General features: G+C 36.6%; 1 protein-coding gene across 2 annotated transcripts; it reads right to left on the reverse strand.

The window, feature by feature from the left end:
• Nucleotides 1-506: 506 nt before the first annotated feature.
• LOC142542238 (electron transfer flavoprotein-ubiquinone oxidoreductase, mitochondrial) lies at nucleotides 507-14,041 on the reverse strand. Of its 2 annotated transcripts, XM_075648755.1 has the most exons (18): nucleotides 13,525-14,040; nucleotides 12,886-12,962; nucleotides 12,265-12,371; nucleotides 11,722-11,803; nucleotides 11,540-11,648; nucleotides 11,370-11,416; nucleotides 11,197-11,271; nucleotides 10,921-11,037; nucleotides 10,255-10,323; nucleotides 9,937-10,029; nucleotides 9,660-9,762; nucleotides 2,270-2,394; nucleotides 1,757-1,806; nucleotides 1,610-1,676; nucleotides 1,359-1,438; nucleotides 1,058-1,186; nucleotides 921-987; nucleotides 507-736 (listed from the first exon to the last, which is right to left on the reverse strand). In XM_075648755.1, the coding sequence occupies exons 1-18, from the start codon at nucleotides 13,991-13,993 to the stop codon at nucleotides 653-655; spliced, it is 1,950 nt and encodes a 649-aa protein (XP_075504870.1). In that variant the 5' UTR covers nucleotides 13,994-14,040; the 3' UTR covers nucleotides 507-652. The 2 variants fall into 2 exon arrangements, 1 of the variants encoding a protein (XP_075504870.1); XR_012819488.1 differs by lacking the exon at nucleotides 507-736 and having other exon boundaries at nucleotides 920-987; nucleotides 1,359-1,434; nucleotides 13,525-14,041.
• Between the last annotated feature and the right edge of the window lie 514 nt (nucleotides 14,042-14,555).

The raw sequence follows: 14,555 nt of genomic DNA on the forward strand, positions 1-14,555 counted from the left end.
ATTTCAAATTCATCGATTACATGTTTATATAATATTTTATGTTAATTATGATAAATTTCAAGTTCATTCACTAATATTATCATTTAAAATACATTCTACTTTTTATACTTAATGTGTAAATAATTAAGATATAGATTTATTGTTTATTGTTAACAATAAAATCATAATCGAAATTCATGGAATTGGAAATAAATTATTTGGAATCATGAATTCTTCTTTATTTTAAGTCATCCAATTTATTTATATTAATTTAATTCCGATGACTTTAAATTCATTCTCTGAATGTTAGTAACTATGATAGATTTTTAAATTTAATTTAAATTTAAAATATATTCCCAAATCAAATGTCTTTATATAAGTTAAATTCAATACATCCAAAACAACTTCAGGTTTGGCTTTTAAATTTTTTTCTTATTATAATTGGTTGGGGGAGGGTTAGGACTGTCCAGGGAAAACAATTGGTGGTAATGGAAGGTAAGCGTCAAGGATTTTAGGAAACCAAAGAAAAATCAAATCAAGCAAAGATTATGCGAGTAAATAACACAAATTTCTCAAAAAAACATCATTTTTATTCTATACTTTTACAAAATAAAAGAACATTTTGATACCCCTACAGCTACAGCATAGCGACAAGATTCGGACTCCATTATCATCACATGACTGTGTAGCCTGGTCCTCCTCCGCCTTCTGGCACCGTCCACTCGATATTTTGCTTGGGATCTTTAATATCACAAGCCTGAATAAGTATGAAAACTTCTGCCTCATTAATGTTTACTACAAAGAATTGTGTGGAAAAACAATTGTTGTGAGCCTAATCAAAGGCAACCGAATGGGTAGAATCATCCATAAAATTTCAATTGCTATTTTTTTCAAGCCAAGTTCAAAATTGAACTAAAGCTAGAAATCGTATAGCTTATTACCTTGCAATGCAAACAATTCTGTGCATTGATCTGCAGCTTTAACCGACCACTCTCATCTGCAATGTACCTATATGGATCATAGAAGTGATTCAGTGACGTTGAAAAACATTTATACATAATATAAAAATCATACTTACTCGTAAACGCGTGCAGGGCAGTATCTGGATTCAGGTCCAGCATAGGCTGGTAAATTTACAAGTTCGGGAACTTTTGCATCACGCAGACGCAGGTGAGCAGGTTGGTCATGATCATGATTTGTATTGCTCCTAATTGAAAATGGAACATAGAATTTAGCAATGAAAAATTGAAAGGCCTACAGAAAGCAATGAAAAATTGGAAGGCCTACAGAAAAAGATCAAATGACGCAGATTTGTTTCATGACTTTTCCAAGGATTCCCAATGAATAAATGTCTAAATAAACTAGAGTAGAGAAAGTACCGGTACAAAGAGGTTGTTATGTCAAATGATACAGCACCATCAGGTTTTGGGTAATCGATTGGTGCCCACAACCGTGCTTCCTGAAAATTTTGTTCATCAATAATCAGCAAGAAAGAATACTCGAATTTTCATTTTAGCTAATAATAATGTAACTGATCGATAAACTGCTAAACCGATACTTAACAAAGATAGAAAATCGCAATCAGATAGTACAATAATAAGTGTGCGACTATATTGCAAAAAGTTCTTACCTCAGTTGCCTCGTGGTCAGGTTTTCCATGTTTCAGAGTCCATGGAGATTTTCCTTTCATTACGTAGCTACCACCAAAGGCAAATTATGTTGGTTATTATATTCCCAAAAAAACATACGTTTCTGCACAAATTAGAGATAATCTTACTGTTCTATGGCACTTAGAGCCAAACCAGGAAAGAGCCCATATTCAAATGCCTGCAATACACACAAGACAAATTTCTAGTTGGATGTTAATTGATTTTATCAAGATTTTCAAAACTGTAGGAAATATTATTATGCAACAAATTTATCTTTTTCCAGAAAGAAACAAACTTGTTGAGGGAAGTTGGTAAAATCTCATTTGTAAGCATAAAATAAACCAAAAGGAAGAGAAAGCGGGGGGATGGGTGAGGAAGGGGAACTAGGTCTATAACTGCCAAAAAATACAACTAGGCAGCACAAACACACAAGGTAAATTGATTTTATCTAGTTTGATGCAAGCAAGTTCTACTTAGGATCACATGTATATAAAACATTTTAATAGCCTCGTGAGAATGAGCTTCATGGCCTACGCTGCGACAAAATTGAGCTCGTTGAAATACATTTCATTTCTTACGAAACAGAAACACCAACCTAGTTACTCTGAAAGTGTAATTTTTATCAAATAAAAACACTTAACTGGACGATAGTTTCTTGCAGTATGAAGTTCCTTCCATACCCATGAATTTCTTAAACTGCTCCAGAAGGCCTCTAAAGGTGAATCTTCATGGAGTGTGCCGAAAACAGATTCAGCAGCAAGCATTCCTGAGACAGAAAGTGATTAGACATGTTGTCATTTATAAACAGAAATATATGATAAAATTTTATCCAGACATATACCTTAGAATATTTCCTTGACATGTCAAATCTGTGTTGCCAAACAGATCCTTAAAATATTTAAAACCACCAAACTTTTTTTTTTTTGATGAGAAACATAAATTTTATTAATATAGTTCTTTTAACATTACAAGAAGTGGACTAGCGATCTACTGCACCCAAATAAAACCATCTAATTTTAACAATACACATAGGACCAATCCCTTAAAATGTCAAATGTAGAGACTCCATAAAAGTTTTTATCCGCTCCAATCCAATTGGCTAACGTGAACTTGACTTTTCCCCAGATATCTTCCGTTGTTTCTTCTAACTCTTGGAAAATTCTTCTATTCCTCTGCAACCAAATTTCCCATGTAACTCCGTGGATTACCATTCTCCAAAAAATCTTACCTTTCTTACCGAGCATATGGCCAAGATCCGTATTAAACAAATCATTAGTTGTCCTCGGCACAACCCAAATCAGTCTCAATTCCACCAAAGCCTTGGCCCACAATGCATGAGTGAATTTGCAATGAATGAACAAATGATCTTGTGTTTCCACCTCCTGACGACACAACACACACCAGTTTGGACAAAGAGAACAATTAGGATATCTCTTTTGCATCATCTCAGCTGTTGGTAATTTAGCAAGGATTGCCGTTCATGAGAATATCTGAACCTTTGAAGGAATAGGCACTTTCCAAATGATATTGAAAAATTTGAAATCATGAGCGCCATTGTCATGCATGAAAAAAGATAGGAAAAAAGATTTGACCGAGAACCTCCCGGATGGATCCCCCTCCCACTGCTGAAAATCATCAACTCCTTCCACTAATCTTACCCCCTCTAGAATGCTTAATAGTGAAGATAGCTGCGTGACCTCCTCCTCTCGGAGTGATCGACGGAAATGAAGGTCCCAAGAAAAAGCATTTGTGGAAAAATCAAAGTGAGCAAAATAAGAGATAGGCAAATTATGAACCAAGGAGACACGAAACAAAGATGGGAACAACTCCCGGAAGGATGAATCTCCCAACCAAATATCCTCCCAAAATTTGATTTTTGTCCCCCCTCGAACCACTAATCTCACTAGTCGGTGATAAGTCGGGTATGATTTTGAAATGAACTTCCACGGACATCTAAAAGTCACATTCTTAGCCAACCCCGCATCCCATCCATTTTCTTGTATCCCATACTTGCTCCTTATTATTCTTTTCCACAACGACTCATTTTCAACATTAAACCTCCACCACTATTTTCCCATTAAAGCTATATTTCGTAAACAAATATTCCCAATGCCTAATCCCCCTTTCTCCTTCGGTCTACAAACTTTTTCCCATCTAACCATATGACAATGTGATTCGCCCTCATTCTCATCCCACAAAAAATCTCTCATTACTTTTTCCATCGCCCCCGCTATTCCTTTTGGTACCTTGAAAAGAGACAAAAAATATATAGGCAAGGCAGTCAACACCGCGGCAATCAATGTTAGTCTTCCGCCCTTAGACAAGAACGCCTTTTTCCATGATGCCAATCTTCTTTTTATCTTAATGACGATAGGTTCCCAAAAAGACGCTTGTAATGGGTTACCACCGAGAGGGAGTCCCAAATATTTTATTGGCCATTGTTCCCTGCGGCAACCAATTCCCCTCGCCATATCTCCCTCTTCTACTTCATCTTGATTTAATCCCAGCAAAGCACTCTTATCCCAATTGATCCTCAATCCTGACATATCACAAAACTCTTTCAAAATTCTCACCAAAAATCCCAAGTGATCCTCCCTCTTAACAAAAAACAATGTATCATCCGCAAACTGTATATGAGATACTTCCACCTTTTCTCTGCCCACTTCGTATCCTATGATGAATTTGTCTTCTTTTGCTTTGTCAACTAATCTACCCAAAACATCCACAACCATGTTGAACAAAAAAGGTGATAAAGGATCTCCCTGTCTAAGTCCCTTAAATGCTTTAAATTTCCCCCTCGGTCTCCCATTAATCATGATTGAAAACGATACATTAGACACGCATCCTCTTATCCATCCTCTCCACCTTTCCCCGAACCCCTTCTTCTTTAAGACGAAATCCAAAAAATCCCATTCAACATTGTCATATGCTTTTTCAAAATCAATTTTCAAAACCCATCCTTTTTTATTTTTCTTCCTCCCTTCTTCCACCAACTCATTCGCAATCAAACAACAATCCAAAATTTGCTTGCCCTCAATAAATGCATTTTGAGATTCGAACAATGTATGTGACAACACCTTTTTCATCCTTGTAGCCAAAACTTTTGCAATTATCTTGTATAAGCTCGTAGTGAGGCTAATTGGCCTGAAATCTTTTACCTTTAACGAATCATGTTTCTTAGGTATCAAACATATATACGATTCATTGGTCAACCCATTAATGATGCCCCCTTCATGAAATTCTGTGAATACCTTCGTCAAATCCCCTTTAACTACATCCCAACAATCCTGGTAGACCGCCATAGTATAACCATCGGGCCCCGGTGCTTTACACCTATCACAAGCAAACACCGCCTTCTTGATCTCATCTTCACAGAAAGGTTGTTCAAGCTCTACCCTCATATCATCGTCGATAGGTGTCCATTCCACTCCTTCAATCCCAAATCTTTCCACATCTGTCTTGCTGTACAATTGCTGAAAATAATCAACAATGAATTGAATTATTTGACCCTCATCCTCTATGACTGCCTTTGTTTTTCGGTGGTTCAACAATGAATGGAAGAACTTGGTGTTGCGATCTCCTTGTTTTAACCATTTAATCTTTGCTTTTTGATATAGCATTCTATTTCGCCGGCACACCAATTCTTCCAATTCCCATTTTAACTTAATTTTTTCAGTCACCCCTTCCGCATTCTCCCTCCCCTCACTCTCCTTTTCATCCAATCTCCCAATTCTGTTTATCATTTCTGCCTCCCTCATGTCAATTCTCCCAAACTCCTCCTCATTCCATAATTTGATCGCTTCTTTAATGTACTTAAGTTTTCTCATAAACTTATAACCCTCCCATCCTTGAACTTGTGTGCTATTCCACCACATAGAAAATTTATCCTTGAAAGCCTTATTTTGCAACCACATGTTCTCAAATCTGAATGGACAGGGCCCCCATTTAATTTTCTGTGTTTCCAATACAATTGGGAAATGATCCGAAGTAATGCGAGGTAAAACAATTTGCTTATGATGTGAAAATAATTCCACCCATCCTCCCAAAAACAAAAACCTATCTAACCTGCTACATATAGGATTTGCCCTCAAATTTGACCATGTAAATTTCGCATTCATCAGTGGTGGGTCACACAATTCTAATTCCTGAATCAACATATCAAAACAAGCCATACTTGTTGTTTGTGAGTGGCTGTTAATTTTCTCATTCAAAAATCTCACAACATTGAAATCCCCTCCCAAACACCACCTATCCCCACACAAAACTCTCAAGCCCGCCAACTCATCCCAAAATCTATTACGCAATGTTGCTGTGCATGGTCCATAAACTGCCGTAAACCACCAAATATCCAAATCATTATTTTTATCGATGCAGACCGAAACTGTGAATTCCCCAATCATATTATCCGTGATGGATACCACTCTCGGATCCCACATAACCAAAATCCCTCCCCCCCCCCCCCCCCCCCCCCCGCTGATCCAATTGAAGGTAAATGAACCCAATCAACAAACCTTGATTTCCACACGCTGGATATAAATTTTCTATCAATCACTTTCTTTTTTGTTTCTTGCAGAATAACTAAGTCGGGTTTCTCTTTTCGTAACATATCTCTAATGAATCCTCTCCTCGTTGCCGACCCCCCCTCCTCTTATATTCCAAGACAAAATCTTCATGGAACCAACTCTTCTCCCAAATTACGCAGTCCTTCTCTCTTCAACTCATCCCCGATCTCTACTCTTTTAACTCCCATCATCTTCAAACAACCATAATCTCCATCTTTGTCTGCCAATATCATCAACCCCCTACTATCCCTCTCACCCTCGTGGTTATTGATTCCTAACATACCCAACTTATCACCAACCAGTAAATCTCCCTCAACCTCGGTAATTCTCCCCTCCCCAGAGTTGTTTTTGAAAGAACGTTTGGAAGAATGAGATGAATGATTGGAAGAATGAATATGGGAAGCAGTAGTTGTGTGGTGTACCTTAGCCGAGGGTGATGCGAAGAGATTCCCTATGTCCTCCAAACCCAAGCTGGTGTGTGTCGTCGTGTCTGAGGTAATGGTTATATGAGTCCCGGCATCGCTGAAATCACTATCTTCTTCAGAACCGTGGCTTTGATCCTTCGTGAAATCCCTGTCATCCCATGTGGTATACTGTTCCTAATGCAATAATTCATCATCCAACCACTGTCTCTTGATCTTTGTTGTTGTTTCATCCTGTGCATTAAACCAAGCAAGCTTTTTCCCTGATTTCCTTCTAGTATAAACAATCTGATAATTCTTTTCTTGTTCACTGATGTCATGTTGATGATCGCAGCGCCATGTATGCTCACTCCTTTTGTTGCTCAGAGATTGAACTATTCCTTTGTTGAAACCATGTACTCCTTTCGGACTCACCCTTTTGAGAATTTTGAGATGTTTGCTCCTTCTCGCTGGTTCTGATCCCAACACTTTAGAACCCTTACCCCCATCCCTGCTTGAGGTCGGATCACCATCCTGTTTTTTACCAACAAAGACTTCTATCCCTTGAACAATCTTAGTATTGCTGTATTCCCATGCTTTGTGTTTGAAATGGACCTGTCCTTCTAATACCTTTTCTATTCCAGTAAATTTTTGTTGTGTATCTTCACCAACACTTGTATTCTGTTTGTATGCTGTTGTTACCATCACCTCCCTCGCATCCCCTGCTTGTTTGAAATTTTCAGCGGTTTCCTCAATAGATCTTTTCACTCTGCCCCAACCCGCTATCTTTCTAGCCCCATCAACTACTACCTGAGCGTATGATCTTTTTTCGTAGATTTCATACGCAGATTTGTTGATTGAATCAACATAAATGCGCACAGTCAAAGGTCCACTAAGTGTCTGAATTGTCAAGGAGCTATTAATGAAACCCCCTTCTAGCCCCACCACTTTAATCTTTGCAGCTGCCAAATCCTTGAGCATAAATGTATCTTGACTAATATCCACCAATCCCCCACAACTATCCCCCACACTTTTGAGCACATCTGTTGTTCACATATCCCATGGTAGTCCAACAATCCTGATCCAACTATTGCAGCATTCATAAACTTCTTCATCAGTGTTGATGTCACTCCTCCAACTTTCAAAAGTCAAGCAAATCCTCTTCTCGAAAAAGCATCTCTTGATTTTCAGATAAAACTCGAAATCCTCTCCAATATTCGGCCACCACATTGCTTTATTTGCATTGAAAGGGAATATCTCTATCTTCTTGGCAACCGCTTTACCAATGGCTGACTTTACCATCTCCCATGAAATATTAACACATTCCTTCGTGACTACCAAAGCTTTGTTCCACTCTTTGGTCAAGCACTGGCGGAATTCTCTGTGGGCATCAATGTTCCCTGATTCAGTAGGTTTTGAATGAATCTTTCCACCAAACAAGGATTGTCGATGTTGTTGGTTGATCTTCAATGTTCCTTTGAACTTACTGTTGTTCAAAATTCTTTCAATATAGTACACCAAACATTTCCAGCCCTCCTCATATCTTCCGCTTGGAATAATAATTCGCTGCTTCTTACTGGATCGCTCAAATTTTGACACCTCAATGTAGCTTCCTCGGCTGTTAACAAACTTTCGCACCGAAACAACTGCTTCCCCCCTTCTGAATCTGTTAAAGGTATTTTGTGATTTAGGATTTGTAATGTAATCCCCCATAATTTTCCTCATCCAATAAGCACTGTCACGATCAATATCCAGCATATAACTCGCATTCCGAGTTCTCTCTGTGATATTAATGAAGTCTCCCCTTCTGCCCAGTGAGATTAGAAATAATTTTTGCTCTATTCTAACCTCCTCTACTGCCTCAGCAAAATGGTAATTGCTAGTCTTCCTTGGTAACATCTCTGATGGTGGTGAAGGCTTCAATATTCAAAGTGGTTGACAATGTTCGGACCAATAACTGAGGAAAAGTATGTATGCTGAAAGGATTGAGTAGTATATATGTTAGGTTGATACAATAAACAGCCACAAATCGCTTGAAGATGTTCGACGATGGGCGAAGAATAATCGTCGTAAAACTAAATGGTGGATGACGGAATGAATGGTAGACGAAGTTGGACAATGGTCGGAAATGGTTGGTGATGGACGGCGGAGTAAGGCGAAAGTCAGCGGATTACTGCGTCGGATTATGGCAGCCTACTAACGTCATGTGAGGACAAGACATTTTGGTCAGAAAAGACAGAAAAAATATGAGAATAAGCGTCGCCGGCGGCCGACGGCCGTCGCCGGTGACTGGGAAAAAGTGTGACCGACAAGACTCAGTAGATGGAGATGCTGGTTGGAAGAAGGAAGGAACCGGTTGTTTGAACGTTGGAGAAGGGAGGGAGCATTTTCAAATTTTTCTCTCACTAGGCTTTTTTTCAAAACTACGACTTTTAAACCACCAAACTTCACATACACTTTGTATTGATCGTTCATTTATATTAAAAAATCTTTACAATAATTAAATCTATTCACATATAAAGTGCCCATCACAAGTATATTATGTTGATTAAATCTGGTTGTTCCATGAAATCAATCCTATTCTAAGTCAAAAATTCATTGCCTTAAATATGGACCACTTGGACCGCTGACAAATATGGTGCTTGAACATCTAATCTCACTGCACAGTATTTTTTAACAAACCCCTTGATTCTTGATTTGGAGAAAGTATAATTTTTATTTGGCCAAGAACCACCCCAGATGAGGGTTTCTCCTCTTAAAGGCTCAGTAAAATTTTCTCCATAGATAAATGCCAAAACATATACAGGTTAAAACATAAGGAATTATGTTTACTTAAACCAATTAAAGTTAATTTATATGTAAAGAACATTAAACTATACAATTAGCAGGTCTTGAGCAACAGTACAAATATTCAGATTTTCCGCAATTATCATCGGCATTGAAGACAGATTTATAAATATTAATGTAACCAAACATTTTATGCTTTTCTCGTGGTTTCATATTCACCGTCAAATATCAAGTAAAAATTAAATGGAAAAATTTTAAATAATTAATTCAGTCATCAGTACCTGATTTCATTGCAGTGTGAGACCCTTTAATTTTTGGAACATTTAGAAAACCGGCAGAACATCCGATGATTGCTCCACCGGGAAAAACTGGATATGGAAGGGACTGCAATTTGACTAACATAAAATTCTAATTGTATAAGATCTAAAGAATCTTAAATTTGCTGGAATATTACGGAAATTAATAAAACTAGGAAAACATTGGAATTCTGCTTTTTTTCTACTTTCTCAGTGATATTGAAAATCTAAATATTTAAAGCAAAAAACAACTCTCATACACCTGATAGCCGCCTTCGTTTAAAGTGCGAGCACCGTACTCAAGGATTGTACCTCCCTCAAGAAAAGGTCTGATGGCTGGGTGCTGCTTAAATTTCTGAAACAAAAAATACATAAAATAAAAATTAAGATTGAGATTTCTGGCATGAAACAGGCGCTTATGTTGCCAAATATTAGAAGAAAAATATATTTAAATTCCTTCATAAATTCAATAAGCAGAATTCAGAGGGCAGGGGCCACAATAAAAATTATCCAGAGGGTAGAAGAAAACAGTGAAGAAATAACAAGCAAAATGAAAACATTAATTGTTCACCAAAATTACCTGGAACTCTTCATATGGACTTAAGAAAGGATTGTGATAGTTCAAGGCAACCACCAAACCGATAGCCACCTGTAAGATGGAAAAATAAGACCACATTTCAAATTCAATTAAGGTTTATACGTTAAAAGATGGTTGGTATGCCCCATATGCAAGGCATAAACTGAAACAATATTGAAACATAAGTTGAGACAAAAGATGCGCAATTCGTGTTAAACAAGCAGGAGGTATGAAAACTTACCCTTTTCTGTAACTAACTTGGAAATGAGAACGTTGGAAACTAAGTAGCACCGTTCAATCGGTTACACTTGTTATAAATTTTTAAAATTTCAACTGCAGCGTGTATTTAGATATTATTATTTTTTTGCATGGAGTTGATCATTGATGCTAGTCATGATATCCATCCAACAACCAGATTCTTTTAAAAATGAAAACAACAAAAGCCTAAATAGTTAGATGATAAGTTCTTTCTATCAGAGATCAGAGATGAACTTTCTTTTAGGCAAATTAAATTTAATACCCAAAATATTTGTTTGAACTGGCAGAGCACAATATATCTAGAAGTAGAGCAAGTATTTCAAACTGAAATGTTCAAATAGAGCACAATTTTTCTGGTATCACAATCACAGGGGCCTTCTTGTTATTCAATACACATAATATTGGAATTACCTGCCTATCCTTCATATGATACAAGAACGAGCCCCCATAAGTCTTGTGGTCCAGTGGCCAGCCTATGGTGTGAAGCACAGCGCCAGCATCATGCTTGTCTGCACTAATTTCCCAAACCTGCCAATACATTATTTGAGGAATAATTTCAGCTTTCCAAAATCCAAACACTAGGAAAGATTAAGAAGCATTTTTTATTCCCATTCTTACACAATAAGGATGCTTTGTTCAAAATAAAATAAAAAAGTGAGTGTAAAGATGTGGGATACTGTAAATCACCTCTTTGAGTCCTAAAGCATAAGTTTGATGTTGCCCTTGCCCTTTCTCGCGCAAATTGTACTTTTTAATTATTTTCTGGGCACAAATCGTATGAGAACGTGTTATAACATTATTCAGACCCATCCAAGGGATTTTTGAATATCATCAAGACATTAAATTAATTTTCTGAAAACCTCAGATAGAGATCCTCGGCAACCTTCTGCAAGCAGTGTCATGCGCCCTATATATTACCATAGCAAACTCAGTCTACAAAAGGAAGATGTGGAACAGAAAGAGAACATATCATGTTGTTCTTCATTTCAAACAGATACACGCAAGTATATTGTTAGGTCATAATACTTGCCCTTCAGTTCAACGCCAGGCTGAAAATTATCTTTCTTAGAGCCATTTTTAGCCACTCCCATATCATTTGTTGCGATGCCAATTACCTTGTCATTTGTGCCGTATAATATCTGAAAGTAAATGATAAATAAGAACAAAATTTCATCAGAAAGTGATCCCAAAAAAAAAAAAACAGAAATTTACCTCACTAGCAGCAAAGCCTGGGTATATCTCAACTCCTAATTCTTCAGCCTTCAGTCCCAACCACCGTACTAACTGACTCAAACTGAAAAGTATCTTGAACATTAATAAATGAGGGTATAAATGACAACTGCATGTATACCAAGCTCGTCTGTGTAAAGATATGAATATGTTGACATAGTTATACTTTAAAAGCATTCCAAGATTCCTACTCCTCGAAAACAAAAAGAAGCACTTTCATGATTCAGCTTCAAAGTTGGAGTTGTCGCCATCACAAGAAATATTATCAAGGAACTTAAACATAAGGAAAGAAGCAATTTTACCAGTAAAAAAGGGAAGGAACATTATTATTCTTGGGAAAAAACTCCATGTGGGAGGGATCACAGGATTTCACCGAGTCAGAACATGGTAATTGGTAAACAAGGTAACAAAGTAGTAAAACTGTAGAACATTTTCCAAATATTTTCCAAATAGGTGGCCTCAATGGTTACAAGTTTCGTTTATAAAATTTTGTCATCAAAAGACATGAAAACTCTATAGCTTTACCTTATAACATAATTTCCTTGGTTATTAAAAGGAGACGGTAAGGAAAAAGCACGAGTCTTGGAAAGCAACCAAAACTTATCAGAAGACACGGGGACATGAATAGGTGCCTGCATTAACATCAACCAGTAAGACCTAAACTAGAGTATCAGGATTCAGGTATGATAAGAATAAAAAAGTCGAGTATCAAGCACAAGCAATCATAGATGAATAACATCATTTCTAACTTCAAATATTTGAACTTTTATCATACACTGTTAGCTTTTTAAAGTTAGCTAATCTAGAATACTATTCGGAAATACCAAGCCACAATATTTGCAATGTATTCAGCGGTTCATGGGGGATGTTGCTTGATTGCTTATGAAAGAGGTGGGAAGAACACATTTTCATCATAATGGATGATGTTAATCATCCAAACCAGAGTTTATTGCATTGGTATTTACCACCTCACTACTGGAAAGGGAAAGGGAAAGGGAAACGGAAACGGAAACGGAAAGAATCCTCGATCACAAAACATTGGTGTCAGAAAATAATTAAGAACGTTCAACACAAATCTGAAAGTTGCATTTGGAACATGCTTTTGATCTTTAGAGGGCACACATATACACAAAACCAAAAACAAACCTCTTCCTGTTTCCACTTTGGAAGTAGTTCATTCAATGCTCGAGGCTCAAAAACGTTCCCTGATAGTATATGAGCACCTAAAGACCAAACCACAAAAAAGGTGGTCACAGTTAAGTTGTTTAGAAATCAACACGCTGAACAGTGAACTAGAACATTTAACAAAGAGTTGGCATATTGATAAAGAATGAAGCTGAAGCAGTTTAGAACACAAGGAAAAATGAAGTCTCCATTCTTCAAATCCATTCCGACAAAAGATTAAAGACTCCAAGGAAAAAAGCAAGACCATTGGAATCTTTATATAGACACAAAATAGTCCCTGCTGTTAAAGATCATCAAATTTTAACCCTACACACTATCTCCACATTATTTCAGTATTTTTTACATGCCAAATAAATATTTCAAGAGAATAGGTAAAAACTACATTAGCTCATCACTCGATAAACAGTTCATAATACCATGCCCAGCTCTCTTAACTAAAAATATATTCAAATTTAACTCTTAAAAATTTCATAAAAATCTAAATCTCACCAAATATACTGGCACTGCCTTTATCTAAAATTCGAACTTGAAAGCTTCGTTTGCATGTGCATATAACGAAACATTCAATTTGGCAGCTAAAAAGGAGAAGCAAAGACGTACCAACTTCCGCTCCCTTCTCCACAACGCAGACAGATAAATCAACATCCTTTTCTTTGCATAGCTGCTTCAATCTTATAGCTGCAGATAATCCAGCAGGTCCTGCGCCAACAATCACCACATCATAATTTAAAGAATCTCTGCACACCGATTCACCACTGAAACTCCTTATTGTACCAACCAAACTCGGAGGCCTCCAAAAACCAATACCGGCCCAACAAATTTCTTTAATTTTTGACGGTATTTTGGGGAAGGCAGATGAGAAAAACCCATTTCTATTATGATCTAAAAATTCGGTCTTTGCCGAATTTATAGAATGCCGACATGAATAAAGAACCTTCGGTTGCGCGCGCACAGAGTGGGGATCGCTATGTTCTAAAAGATTGTGCAGAGGTGGAAAACGAATCGGAAAGGAGTAAGATTTTACAGAAGATGATTTCGATTTGGAAGAGGAGGAGACGAGCTTCAACATGATTTAGCGGTACTTCGGAGAAGCAGAAACTGGAAGATATGATACCATTTATTATATTTCAATTTTTAAAACTTCCAAATTATATGATTATGATTATTTTCTGATTCAAATTATTAAAATTCATACAAATCTTGTAATTCCTTCAAATAAAATGTACAATGAAATCGAGTTGACTCGCAAATTATAATTTAATTTTTAAAAATATAGTTATAATAATATTTAATAGTAAATGTCATATTTTATTTTAATATAATCTAAATTTATATAAACGTTCAATCTGTGAATATTTATCTAATTATTTAAAAATTATATGTATTTAGGAACAAAATCATCATAGATATTTTTATTTCGGATTGTATGAAAATATAGTACTATGAATTTTTTAAGATAATGTTTTAGAGTTTCTGGATACGAAGTTTTTTTTTCCCTAATTAATAAATGTCTGTTCTTTTTCTATTATAATTGTATATTATATAAATTTATTATTATAAGGCATACAATTAGTAGTTCACAATGCTTGAGGTCGCGTCCGGACAATACGAATAATCAAACATTTTTTTCA

This window comes from Primulina tabacum, chromosome 4, assembly GCF_025594145.1.
Source record: "Primulina tabacum isolate GXHZ01 chromosome 4, ASM2559414v2, whole genome shotgun sequence".
NCBI lineage: Eukaryota > Viridiplantae > Streptophyta > Magnoliopsida > Lamiales > Gesneriaceae > Primulina > Primulina tabacum.

Bases quoted from the DNA above. Each gene is read 5' to 3' on its own strand.
- LOC142542238 (XM_075648755.1), bottom strand. From the start codon at position 13,993: ATGTTGAAGCTCGTCTCCTCCTCTTCCAAATCGAAATCATCTTCTGTA. The intron at 10,030-10,254 runs GTAATTTTGGTG...TTTTTGTTTCAG, and splicing joins GTCCATATGAAGAGTTCCAG to AAATTTAAGCAGCACCCAGC. The intron at 737-920 runs GTAATAAGCTAT...ATACTTATTCAG, and splicing joins AGAATTGTTTGCATTGCAAG to GCTTGTGATATTAAAGATCC.